Consider the following 14389-nt stretch of genomic DNA (forward strand, 5'->3'; position numbering starts at 1 on the left):
CATTCCATTGTCTCTTAGGAAGTTCGTGGCAACTCTGAAGGCCTTCCGCTTCTGCAGGGTAATGGCGGAGAGATCTTGGAAGAGGGCCACGGGGTCTCCCCGGAAATTGATCGGTTGTTTTAATCGGGCCTCTCTCAAAATGCGTTCCTTCAGTGAGAAATCGGGGAGGAAATCCAGTATGTCCGGGGGCAAGCTGGTGCGCGGCGCGCTAAGCCGTCCCTATGAGCGCGGTCAATACGGATGTCAAACTCGCCAGGTTCCCCAAGGATCTCCCGGAACAGCTCCTACAGGTAGGTGATGATGCTATTCCCCTCTGATTTCAAAGGAACTCCCCGGACTCGTATGTTGTTCCTCCGGGAGCCGGTTCTCAAGATCCGCCGAGTGCGCCTGAAGGTCCACCTGTTGTTCCTGAAGACGGAGGATCTCTTGTTGCAGCCGTTCCACCTCCATGCTACGGGTCTGGTCCGCTTCCTCCACTGCGGCCACGCGCTCCCCCAGGCCATCTATGTCTCGGCGCAATTCCCGCTGCTCTCCCGCCAGTTCCTGTTTCAGGGCTTGGAAGTCGTCCCTCAGGGTGTTGCAGAGGGAGGCAAGAAAGGCCTTCGTGATGGGAGCAGACTCGTCATCCTGGCTTGAGGTGCTGACTGGTTTCTTAGGGGATAATGGCACCGGGGCATTATCCCCTTTCGGGGCATTTTTGTGAAGCATGTCAACAATGTTGCGGGATCCCTTGCGTCCCGTGTTGGCCATGATGCCAGTGGTCTGCAATCGCTGAGGGACCGGGGGGGGCTCCTCGGGAGGCCGCAGGTAGCACCACTGCGAAATCGGGAACGGGACCTGTTAGGCCTACGAGCTCGTGTGGAGTCCTAGAAATGCAGTGTGTGGAGGCCGCCGGAGTGTCCTCGGGTACTTCCACCCGTTCGGAAGGGCCCAGAGTTGGCCAGCGCAGGCCCAAGCCCGGCGCGCCCCCGGGGTATCAGCAAGAGTCCTCATGAGCACGTCTAATCTAGGGTGCAGGGTGGCTGGTGCTCCCCATTCGTGTGAGCTGTTTCCCCCTTGTAGAGATTAGGAACTTCCGCAGCTAGCCAGTTGGAGTGTGTGCTGGGTCCGAGGGGACAGCTGCCGGCACACCGCTTCCTCAAGGGTGCCCCCGTCTCCCCCGGGGGCCCCGAGTGTAGTGGCCGAGTATTGAGGGGTCAGCCGTGGTGGGAGTCCAATGGGGTGGGCCCGCTGCCACCCCAGTGCAGAGATGGGTAATGTCCTCCCCTCTCGTAGGCGGCCACTGGTGCGCTCTCGTAGTAGGCCGACGCCTGGGCTTCGATTTCAGGGCCCCGCTCGAACAGTCAAGCGGGCTGAGGGGGTGCACTCCTCACCTGCTGATCTTGGGGTCGCCACCCGGCCGACCAAGCACCGGCGCGCAGCAACTCCGCCAATCCTGGGTCTCCGGTCGGCGGTCGGGGCTCTCCGTCTCCTCCGCCGCCCCCGCACCGGCTGATTTTCCAGGCGTCGGGGCCAGCCGCAGCACACCAGGCCCAGAGTCTCGACTTCCCGCAGATGAGCCCGCGACTACACCGGGCAAAGAGGCTGGAGTTCGGCTTCTTTTCCTTCGCAGGCTAGGCCCCAAGCCGGGGGCTCGAGTGCTTCAGTAGCCCGCCCGGCAGCTACCAGACGCCACCGCGGCCGGCCCCGGCTGTACACCGGTCGCGGGAAGCCCGGGCCGCCAAGCCGTTGTCTCGAGGGCCGCTGTAGGCGACCTGCCGCTCGTTCCGCACCGGACCCCAGGGGCGCAGGAATCACTCCAAGCGCCGGGCACCCACGGCCGCCATTTCGCAGCTTCACGCTGGCAAGGGCTCCCGCCGAACGTCCACGGCTCCCACGGGCGGTGCAGCTCAGATCGTCGAGCGAGGAGCACCGGGGTAAGCACTGCACCCCCCGCCGTGAATTATGTGAGTTAGGGGGTAATGCACGCTATGAAAAGGGGCGATACGGGGTTCAGGGCCGGGGAGCCTCGCAGGACACATCTGGTCAGGCCGCCATCTTAGCCACGCCCCACCAAAATAAGGCATTTAAAGAAGAAACTTTGCAGCGCCATACTGAAGTTCTTTCAATTAAACAATGGTTTGGTCAACTCATCCTCAACACTATGGGAAAACTTCAAAGTAGTTGTCTACTAAGCATTGCTAAGCAATCCGGGGTGCTCTGGGTGATTAGAGGGACCCTGGGGAGACTGGAAGCGGAAATCAAAACGTTACAACCAACATATAGCACCAGTCCCACACCTGCCAGGTTAGCGGAAATCAGAACCAAGAGTATCAAACTGAGGCGGAGCGGGAGGCAAACTTTCTAGGCCGTGAGGTGCGAGCTCGCCAATTCGGAGAGGGGCACTGTCCCGGTAAGAAACCCGCTGGCTTGCTGAGGAGGCCACATGCATCCTCATATGTGAAGGAGCTGCTGGATGGCACGGGCTGCAGTCACATCCCCTGTATAGATTAACGCAGTGATCGCCTCCTTCTACTGCCAACTTAACACAACCAGGGCAATGAGCAATCTAGATGCGCTACAGCAGTACTTTGATTCAATCGAGCTCGACCCAGGCCACAGAGAATACCTTAATGCTCCAAATACAATGGATGAAATCACAGGTTATTGCCGGCCTCCCTGGCAATTAAGCTCCATGCCTGGACGGACGAACACCCGCCTTTTATAAGGAGTATGCTTCCATCCTTATCCCCCACCTTGTAGAGATATATAACGAATCAGTTACACTAGATCAGCTGCCTCTCTCTCTTCCTCAAGCACTAATCACAATCATACTTAAACAAGATAAGGCACCCAACTGAACTTTGTGACTCCTACTGTCCCCTCTCATCGATCAACACAGACAATAAAATATATGCAAAACTACTAGAGAATCAGCTCCTTCTGCTCATGCCCATAATTATACACCCGATCAATCTGGCTCCACATCACACAACCTGCGCACTACATTTTCGGTAATGCGTCAAATCAGTCATTCCCTGCCGGCAGTGGCGGCTCTCTTAGATGCCCCCAAGGCATTTGACTCCACAAAATATCCCTTCCTTTTCTCGCTCTCTGCACGGCTGGAATTCAGCTAGAACTTCATCAACAAAATCCACATGCTATACACCCTACCCTCAGCACTCATTAAAATTAATGGGCAAATCACCGGACCCATTGAGATCACTCGGGGCACACGTCAAGGGTGTCCACTCTCCCTGCTAATATTTGCAATAGCAATGGAACCTCTGGCAGCTTGACTACACCAACACCACAAAGAGCGTGGCATTTGATTTACGGGCAGAAGCCTAGTAATTTCTATGTATGCTAATGATATTACGCTCTATATTCGCAAAGCGCACAAGAACCTAGCACCCATGACAAGAGAAGTAATCCGCTTCGGTGGCCACTCAGGCATGCCCATCAACTAGAATAAATCCATATTCTTTCCTCTCATCGAAGCAATGCGCCCTTATCAAACAGAGTACCCCCTAAAATGGGCAACCGAACCAACCAAGTACCTGGGCATATGGTTAACTAAAGACCCGGAAGAACTCTGGAGAGCAAAATGTGGAATGGCTCGAAACTAGAACCCAGATATGGAACAAGCTCCGCTCTCAAGGGTTGGACGTATTGCGATAGCTAAGATGGTGATCCTGCAAATTTTGTAAAATCTATTCCTTAATGTCCCAGTCCCAGTCCCCCTCACGGCGCACTAATTTAAAAGACTACGCTCAGACATGATTGCGCTAACATGGGCAGCCTGACAACCGAGCGTCGCCTACGAAACCCTAACACCACCCTTCACACACAGTGGAAAGGGGGCCACAGATTTAAAGCTATATGCACTCTGAGCTCAGGCAAGTTTCCTACATTTCTGGCTGCACCCAACACCATTCCAGCCGCATCGATGATGAAACAGATCAGGCTTTCCCTTGGCCGCTAACAACTGCACTATTCCAGCCATATAAAGCAACCAGGGAGGAAATTAATACAACAGAATGCTTATGCTAGGCATGGAAAGGCATCTGCAGATGGACAGGCTCTGAAACTCTATACACACCATCCATGAGACTGGCACAAAAACCCTCCTTCCCCCCCACTACACAACAAAGAAATGGCGCACCTACCCAAGAAACTGGGTATGCGTACCTCTGCTGACCTCTACCCGGGTGGAAAGTTTCCCCACCCCTTCATCAATACAGCAATAATTGCAGCCACCCCATTAGACACTTTTTTATACTACTAAATTAGAGCAACTTGCAGAAACACAAACAACGCGTTCCCAGACCCCTCACCAGTCATCGTTGCACTCGAATATGTTCATACAGCCACGTCACTGTGCTAAATTATAACCAGACTCTACTCCCTAACGCCAGTAGCCTCTCTGCTGGGCACTGAACAAGCTCGTCAGGCCAAGGAAATGGACAGGATCACTGCCCTATCGGTGGAACAATGGCAATACTGTTGTAACCAGACTGAGCGACTCTAGCCCCATTACAGATTGAGGTTGATACACTTTAAATACCTACACAGACTATATCGCACCCGAAGGCTCTCTATAAGATGGGCCTGACTGCCGACGTGAGATGCATGTGGTGCTCTGCACCGGATGCCATGTTCAAACATTTAGCTGGACGTGTCCGCATGTGGCAGAATACTGGAGGGTGGTATGCGAGATAATAAGTGCCATCACATCAACCTCATAGCACCAGCCCTGCTCATATATTTACGCAGATATGTTAAAGAAATTCCTGACACAAACAGACGATTGGTACTTCTACTGCTGGCCAAGTGCAGGATGGAGATACACTGGGGTCACAAACCAGCACCATCAGCTGAATCATGGCTCGCCGATGCGGCACACTGCCAGACGCACCTGACCACATATTGGAGCCTCATGCCCCCAGCGAGCCACCCACACAACATCTGGGATCCACTGGTAACATACCTTCGCCAGCTAAACACTGACTCAAATCCATGCTCCCCTTGTGAGAACTCACAACAAGAACCACATAGAGACCCTGCATGAAGATACAGTAGAACTCTGTGCGACACTGGTCACTGATTTCGCATGCTGCATACCCCAGTCATGCCCCAAGAACGACTGGGTAGGTTACTGGGTAACCTGTGAATATTCGGTTGTGTCAAATTGCTCTAGTAAATTAACAACGCCAAACTCATTGTACTGGAATGAAACTAAATGTATGCCTCTCTTGTAAAATAAAGTTAAAAACATTTTTAAAACTTTAAAGGAGTAAAAAATGTATCTTTTCCAAACCACATTTTTGATTCTAACCTACTGGAAAAAAAATGGAAAGATTCCTTGTTACCCTTAAAGACTGCTAAAACTTCATGATGCATTTATTCTACAACGTTCTCCTGGCTAACAGTTCACCCGGTCTTGAATTTTGTAGGAGATATTATTTCTCTTCATTTGTAGAATGAGTTTACTAAGAAGACTTCCAGTAGTATTTTGTACGATACATCTCAGCTCTCTGCTCCATGAAAAAACGAGTGAATTTGTAAAGGTTTGAAAGAATGGGAAGCCAGAACAATGTCATTGTTCCCTGCCGTAATAATGGAGATATTCATAAATACAACTCGAACTTTTGGCACTCATGCCACAAACTGCATACCTACAAGTGGCTATCAAATGCTAGCCAGCATTGCCAAGCAACTGTATCTTAACCAAAATGGTCACCACCGTCTTTAAATGATATAAAGTAGCATCAGCCACCTGCAGAATTAAAAATGGGAGTGGTTATTGAAGGATCAAAATGAGTATATGGATGTGTATACATTTAAAAAAATAAGGGTGAGTTTACAGTTAGATAATTATTTGCAAATATGGATAATATCACATCACAGACGAAAGTAGTGGGGATCCTTTTAGGAAACATGCATTATATTTGGCTCATCAGTGACACAGTATCAGTGGATATTGATACAGAAAATGATTACATTGTTGGAGATGTGCATACAAAAAGGCACTTAGGGATGTCCGCCCCGTGGGTTGCATTTGGTACGCACAATATACTAACCTGTTGTTCGACTAATGGTTTCCATGTGATCGTGGGCAAAGGGATCCTCTTCTTCTTTAATACTGAATGATACAACTGGTGGGAAAAGCAACATTTCTTATTCAAAAACATAGTTTAACCTAGCATTACACAAGAAGATACATCAAACATTGTAAGTAATCCTCCTAGAGGAAAAGCAGAGCTGGGGGTGAGAACACCACACTGAATGCACTGATCACAAAATGTCTGTGTTGATAAGGACTCTGTGGTGAGCTGATCACTCTTAACACCTTATAGAGCTTTATCAGAGCATGCCCTGCTTCAAAGAGCAATTGATACGTAAGACATGGAGCAAGGTGTTTGGGTGGTTTGAGTTTAAAAGTAATTGATGAGGAGGCTTCGAATTTCTAAGCCCAGCCACCTAACAATGTTGTATTTTTTGCTGGTCAACATCACACTGTTAGCTTTCTGATGTCTGAGCAGAATGTCACATACTTGATAACAAACCTGACCCCGTTTGGGACAGACAAAGGACCACAGAGACAAAGATTGACCTGGCATTCTCCAGTTTGAAAAGAGAATGGAGAGAAACAGGTGAGAACTCAATCAAAACCCATGCAGATATTGGGAATATATAACAGGACCCCAAGGTGAATCATATCAAACACCACTAAGAGATCAGCAACAGACATGCACCACTTTTATCCAACATACACCATCAATACTTTGTAATGCCAATTCAGTATACACCATGGTCAGGCATCAGACTAATATAAGGATATTTTTGTGGCATTGGAAATATCCCATAAAGTACATTCAAATATTTACATATTTCTGAAACAGATTAGGACATAGGTGCACTCCCCACTTTCCATATTCAGCAATGTGAAAATGGGCTCTGTGAGGATTTAGTTAACAGATCTTTCAAGTGCTAGGCTTTAGTCAACTGAATTTGCATGTGCTGGGACCTGCTCTGCGTGTATGTTTGAAATGATGGGTTCAGCAACAGCATGGAAGGTAAATATGTGTCTGACATTTATAGTTAAACAATATGTAAAATGCACGTGCTGACCCATGGTAACTGTGCAAATGACTTTTTGGAACATGCAAAACATGCACTAAGCATTTGCCACGGAGCAATTTGAATACATTCTTGACACAGAGTCAAGTAGGTAAAGCAAATGCTCTTTGCACTCTCCATGATACTCCACAATACACAGAGGAATGAATACAAAGAGCACACCAAACGCAAAGTAAGAAATGAGTTTAACGTAAAGGCTTACATATGTAGAATCCATGATCAGTATACTTGAGCCCGCATTTATAAGTAGACTATCAGATCGTGTACACTGAATACCGTTTTTTTTATCAACACATTTTAAATCAAATTCTAGCTCTAGCAAAAAGGCCACATTGAGAATACCTCGTTCAATTATTGGGGAGAATATATGACCAGGTATATTGGTGAATTTTACACTGTTCAAAGGACATATCGTTAAAACCCAAGCGAGTGCAAAATTCTTTGGTAAAATAAATCCTCTGATGATGAGAAAGGGAGGATTATGTGAATCACTAGCTGCAATAATTTCCTACTAGATATAATTTGCCGAAGTTACTTCTTGTCCAATAATTACAAACACTGAAAGGTTTGCGGTCTTTTTTTGTGAACCAACAACATTCAGTAGTACATAGCCCAATCACGTGCATCAGTGATAACATGCTGGGGAAAGACTTATACTGGAAAGTTCTAAAACAAAAGCTCATTTTCAGAATGTTATTTGGTTCTCTACACAGAGAAACAGTAAATGGTCAAATGTGTTCTTCCCCTGGGGCCAATGAAGAGGCTTCTACGACTCTGGCCTCACCCATCACCTACCAAAGTAAGAACAACGCGTGAACAAGCTGGTGCACCAACATCGCCAGGTAGCCCTGAAGCTGGATGATCAAGAAGGAAGAGCCCGCAGAACCAATATACGCGTGGTAGGAGTTCCGGAGCATTCTGAGGGGCCTAGTGTGGAACTCTTTCTAGAAGATCTGATCCTCACACACCTGCAACCTAAGCGCCTGTCCAAATTATTCACTATAGAACGCGCCCATCGTGCTCCTATCTCTAAGCCCAAACCGGGAGCGCCGCCCAGGACAATCATAGCGAAAATCCTAAATTATAGGGATAGAGACGCCATCCTACAGGCGGCCAGGCAGATGGGGGACCTCCAATCCGAAAACGCCACTATCCGATTCTTTCCGGACTTCACGATTCCAGCAAGAAAGACGCTCCTTTGCCGGCTTGAAGGCGGCGTTGCGGGATAGAGGAATCAAATATATAATGTTTTTCCCCGCCAAGCTCAAGGTCATTGCGGGGGGCAAATCTTTGTTCTTCACTGCACCGTCGGATGTGCAAGACTGGCTTGACAGGGAGTCGTCACGAGCTCCGGATCGGACGGAGGGTGAAAGCTGGAGAGACACTCGGTCGCTTCGCCGGGCTCGGCGGCCGGGAGGTCGGAGGAGGACGATCAAAGCCAGCGCTCTTGGCGGTCAAGGTCAGCCAGCCCCAGATGGGGGACTCTACGGGAGGTGGCTGGACATTAGTGGAAATTGGCCTGGCGACACAGACCCCTGCGAACTGTAATGTATTATGTGCTGTTGTGCAAGAGGGTGGGTCCTATCTGCTCTGGGGGGGCCCTAGTATGGGGGGGGAAGTTCCTTAACTCTGTAACGACCTGCAATTTCCACAGAGCTCGGTATCGAATGTTTAAGGCCTCCCCCTTCATTGACTCTGTGGCCTGTACTGACTTTCGAGGCGTTGAAACACTAATGTGTCAGTGAAGGGCTACAATTTGAAATGACGGAGTTCAAAATCCTTTAGGAGCGTATGCCTAGATGGTAAAGTGTTAAGTGATGGGGGGTGGGCACGGGCAGCGGTTGAAGCTGGGGCTGGCACTGGCATACTCTTCCCCTTAAGACAGTTTTTCGGGAGGGGGAGGTTTCCTCACTCCTGGGTTGGAGTTTGGGCGAAAGGCACTCTGCTAATTGGGGATGTGGGTAGTTCAAAGCCTACGGAGCAGGGAAGCAGGGAGGGGGGTTCGGGGGTGGGAAACCAGTTTCTGGTGGCGGGGTTGTTGGATGGGGAGGGGGGTAATTTGGTAAAGTCACACCGAGGTCAGGTACATGTTTTGGGACAGAGATTCGGGAAGCGCAGGAACAGCTTGGTAAGCATCTGCTCGAATGGTTATGAAGCGGGATAAAAGTTTAAGATGATTAGCTGGAATGTCAATGGGTTGGGAGACAAACTCAAAAGAAGCGTTGTGCTACAGTTTGTTAAACGGCATCTTCCTGATGTTGTCTTATTGCAGGAGACCCACCTCATAGGGAACACTTTTTATGCATTAAACAGATGGGGGTACGCCTTGATGACACATGCTGGGTTCACATCAGGGTCTAGGGGCGTTGGGATCCTTCTGAGACGCAACTTTCCAATGGTCATTGATCACACGGAGGCGGATCCTGTGGGGCGCTTTGTTGCTATCTCAGGGAAATAGGAGGGTCGTAGGCTCAACTTGGTGACGGTTTACATTCCACCGGGCCTCCAAACACAATCGTACCATGATTTGGGGAAGCTATTGCTTTCCCTCCCAGAGGGACAGCTCCTCATGGGTGGAGACTTTAATGCAGTGGTATCGGGGGAATTGGACAGACACCTGTCCACAGACATTGGCGCAGGAAAAAGATGGCTCCCCAACCTTATGGAGGCATTTGGACTCATTGACCTATGGCGCTCCAAACACCGGACACACAAACAATACACCTCTTTCTCTGGTTCCGCACCACACCTTCTCACGCCTGGACTACCTCCTGGCGCCAATGCACCAAGACGTAATGATCCGTAAGGTCACCCACCTGGCGCGGGGTATATCAGATCACTCCCCACTGCTGTGGCAAATTTTATTGGACATGGGCATTGACCCTTCCCTAGTCAATTTTTTAGCTGACCTTCATTGTGGTCTTTTAGCTTCGGTTAGGGTTACCCAGGAAGGGCATTGCACTAGTCACTTTAGGTCAGAGAAGGGGGTCAGGCAGGGGTGCATCCTGGCCCCTCTTCTCTTCACGCTATATATCAATGCCTTAGAGCCAGCTCTAAGAGAGGCCTCCCTGGATGTGCAGCGCATAGGAGAAACTGCTATTCCAGTCCTCCTCTAAACGAACGAGGCCGTTCTTTTAGCTCGCTCGGGGGAAGGTCTAAAAAAGCTGCTGGATACCTTTGGCAACTTTATGGAGTCCCTAGATCTGAAAATAAATACAAAAAAATCCCAAGTTATGATTGTAGGGGAATGTAGCAGAAAGAAAAAAGTGAAAACGTTTTTTTGTGGAGGAGAAGAAGTCAAAAGGGTGCCCATTTATACTTACTTAGGGGTCCTTTTTGACGAAAGAGGGAACTGGGGCCCGCAATTAAATAACTGAAGTAATGTGTTTGCCAGATCTATCTCAGCCCTTATGGGATTTACAAAAAAGTTGGGGGCTAGACCAATGGAGGCAATTTTAAAGGTCTATAAAGCTAAATGTTTAGCGATTGCCACATATAGTTCTTCAATCTGGGGCTATACCCCTCAAGATAGAATTCAGGTGACCGAAAATAAATTTCTAAGATCGGTATTAACAGTGCCACAGTCTACCGCCACTTTTACCATTCACACAGAGTTAGGGGTGGGGTACGTAACAGATCTAATAAAAATTGCCCCCTTGACCTGTTGGCTGAAGACTTGGCTTAACCAGGAAATTTCTTTGAATCATATGATCCTTAAAGCTTGCCTTTTGTTGGATAGAGCCAGCAGGATCCCATGGCTGGCGTACATTAAATCAACATTTTCTAAAATAGGGCGACCTGAGCTTTTCTCCTCCCCCGAGAGCATAACAAGAGAAGATGTCAGACAGACTAAAAATGCATTGCTGAATCTGTTGTCTCTAGAGAGGGAGGAGTTGGAAATTAGGAAACCCACCATTAGAGTGAACTTTGCTTTAGTTAGCTCCCCTGGACTCGAGCCCTATCTTACCCTGGTGACCCGTCCCTTTCATCTGCACCTGTTAACCAGATTTCGTTTCAATTTAATTCATCTGACATTGGGCTGTTTTCCTACCTGGGGCACTCCTGAAAATTCTAACCCTTGTAAATGTGATAACTTTTCTGCACAAGACACTTTACATTTTACTATGTTCTGCGAGTACTGTGAGACATCAGGAAGAAGTTCTTGTTGCCCATTCTGAGGAAGGGGGGGTTTTACAGGTCATGCCAGCGCTCCTATATTTACAATTGTTAAGTAGTCCCCGCATTATATTTTACGTCGCTAGCTTCTTAGTAGCTGGTGTGCGGATTAAGAATAAGAGTATATGTGCCCCAATTATTTCAGCCTGACTTTGATTGAATCAGATGTCCATTTTAGATTTATGGTATTTATGTATAGTTAAATTGAAACTGATATCTTGCCTTCCCTCATCTTGATGAATTTTTTAAAAAAAAATTAAAAATGTTTTAAATGTAAAATTGTTGTTGTTTACTCTACATGAATATAATTGTACCCGTGTCTTTTTATGATATTAATTTATCGAATAAAAGTGTTTTGACTGACTGACTGACACTCCCCACTATGGGCTCACGTAACAATTGGAGACCGAAGAGTAGGGTGTGTGGCACCGATCAATGCCTAGTATATCCGGGGTGAGGAAACTAGAAAGAAATTGTCTCAATCTATCGACCGATATTTTGTAGAGAACGAAGGTATGGTAGACTCGTCAGTGGTCCTGTGGAAGGCCTTTAAGACAGTGCTGAGGGGTGAAGCTCTTTTGGAGATTGCGGGCCACCGCAAAGAACGAGAGGCGCAGATGGTTACTGTAGAAAACGACCTGGTGACACTGGAGGGTACTGCACAGAGGGGCAGGGACCCAGACATTCTCCACCAACTCCAACTTAAGGCTGCAGAATACAAGGCCCTGGCCACGGACGCGGCCAAGACCTTGACGAGAGACAGGGAGGGTAGGCTATACGACCAGGGAGATAAGGGATGGGCAGGCAAACTCACCCTGGCAACCCGCTTTGGGCCTCGGAAAAACTGGGTACTCTTAGCCGTACAAAAGGATTTAGAAACTGGGACCTGATAGGGATATCTCACATCAAGGATATGTGGGGCCCGGAAGGGGTAATTCCATTCGACACCTTTCAACGTACCTATGACTTGGCCCGGACGGAACACTTCCGCTACATGCAGGTTCGACATTCACTCCAGACCAACATCCCTCCAGGGACGCAGCTCCCGGAGTCCTCACCACTCGAAGACAGACTCCTGGATGGACACCTCCCGGAGAGGGCCATCTCTCTTACATACAAAAAACTAATCAACCATACCCCGGACCCACTACTAGCTTTAAGGGGGAAGTGGGAGGCAGACGGACTCGAAATTGATGACGAAGAATGGCGAGAGGCGCTGGCATACGCCACAGAGATAGCAATCTCGGCAAAACTGCGATTGATCGAGTTGAAGATCTTGCATCGAGTATATGTCTCTGGCAATAGGCTAGTTCTGATGGGTCGTAGCGAGGATGGACTTTGTCGCAGGGGGTGTGACGAGGCCGGCACCTTGTTACACATACTATGGGAATGCCGAGTGATACAGACCTACTGGACGCGGGTGCTCAATTGTATGTACGAAGTGTGGGGAGTAGAGCTGTGCCCGGAGGCTAAGAGGTGCCTCCTTAACATCTGGGAGCCCACCGACCTCTCATCAAAAGGCAGACTATGGGTGACATTAGGCCTAGCGATCGCTAAGAGAAACATCGCAAGGTTATGGGGGGCTGTTACACACCGACACTCAGCTCTTGGAAAAAGGAGTGGATTGGAGTATGGTGCAGGAGAAGACGGTATATGTGGCCCGGGGATGTGCGCGGAAGTGGGTGGCGGTGTGGTCTAACTGGAATGACTACCGAGGGCACATATGTGAACCCCCCCCCTACTGCTCCTATTGACGAGCTAACTGATTTATGATCACCGTAGTAATAGACTTATCCCTTGTGATTCAATGTGTGCAGACAGAATTGTAATTGCTCTGAATTACATCCAGATATCATATACCATCATGTATGCCTTGTGTGTGATGACCTCATTACATTGTTCTTTTTGCAAATAAAATGATTTATATAAAAAAATAAAAATGGAATCTTGGAGGCTCACATGCATGGCACCTTCTTGGCTGAAACAAGCTATTTTACTAATACTAATGCAGGGAAAAGTATTGATAAATATAATGGGATAGAGCAGAGGTGGGTGGTATGCAATGCAATCACTGAGAAACGAATATTTTTTTCTGACTTTTATTATTAGTGGGTATTTGGGCCTTTCCCGCATAACAGAATGAGCTGAGTGACGCGAAGTCCGCGCATGCCCACTGAGTGAATCCATGAAGGTCATGACAAAGCAGTTGAAAGTGAGCCAAAATAGAGTGCTACGGCGTGAGAACGGAATGATGTAGGGTTCAACTATTAAGACATCTATTATAAGTGTATCAAAATCATTACATTAAGCACATAGGAATAACGTTTATGAATAAAAAGTAAGGGGATGGGTTACGAACAATGGTTTAACTGATTCTTGTGACATGCAAACATGGTGTGATGAAGACCCCCCTTTGCCTGACCAATCAAATTTCATATTATCCTGAAATTGAAACATTAATGGGTGGAACATGCAGAGAGAAAGGTATAATTAAGACAGCTTTAGTTAGTTAGTTAGCGCAAGTTTGGGAGGCGGAGATGCTGGTGAAGCTGATGAAGAGCTGAAGAATCGTACAGCTGGGTGGAGGGAGCTGATTGCAGAGCCTGAAGCAGAACTTTCTATCCTAATTTAATTGGATTCGATCAGAAGACTGCGGAAGAATCTCGAGGAGGAAGAGTGTGTCAGAGAGGGGTGTGGCGCAACTGTCGGTATTCTAGAGAGGTCGACTATCCTGTCCTGATTGCTGTCCTGAAGTCTTTGTCTCCTGTCCTATCTCAGTGGACTCTTACCAGCCCATTGGCCAGGGGGGTTGGTCTTCCACACCATCCTTGGTAAACAGAATTTCTCGTTATTTTGCGAATGTTCTTTTCTCTCGGTCCTCTTCCTTTCTGAGCACTGAATTCTGTATGAGTCCGATGCAAATGTATGGTGTTTATTAATCGATTTTTCTCTCACATGATTGTTGGTGACTGCACTGTAATTTTGAGATGGTTCACATGCGTTCAATTTAGATAAAGATTTAAAACTTTCCTGAGTCCATGGTTTATTTATCACATTTAAAAGTATAAGTAAGTTAGTTTATGCTATTCTC

The 14389-nt window shown here is 47.9% G+C and overlaps 1 protein-coding gene across 3 annotated transcripts in view; it reads right to left on the reverse strand.

The window, feature by feature from the left end:
• LOC144825008 (uncharacterized) overlaps positions 1 to 14389 on the reverse strand; it is a 329870-nt gene that overhangs the window by 91404 nt on the left and 224077 nt on the right. For all 3 annotated transcript variants that reach the window (XM_078683918.1, XM_078683920.1, XM_078683919.1), the window contains one exon: positions 6063 to 6137. In XM_078683918.1, coding sequence (XP_078540044.1) covers positions 6063 to 6137 — 75 coding nt within the window. The remainder of the gene's footprint in view (positions 1 to 6062; positions 6138 to 14389) is intronic.

The sequence above is a fragment of the Lissotriton helveticus genome, chromosome 3_1 (assembly GCF_964261635.1).
Source record: "Lissotriton helveticus chromosome 3_1, aLisHel1.1, whole genome shotgun sequence".
In the NCBI taxonomy this organism is placed as follows: Eukaryota; Metazoa; Chordata; class Amphibia; order Caudata; family Salamandridae; genus Lissotriton; species Lissotriton helveticus.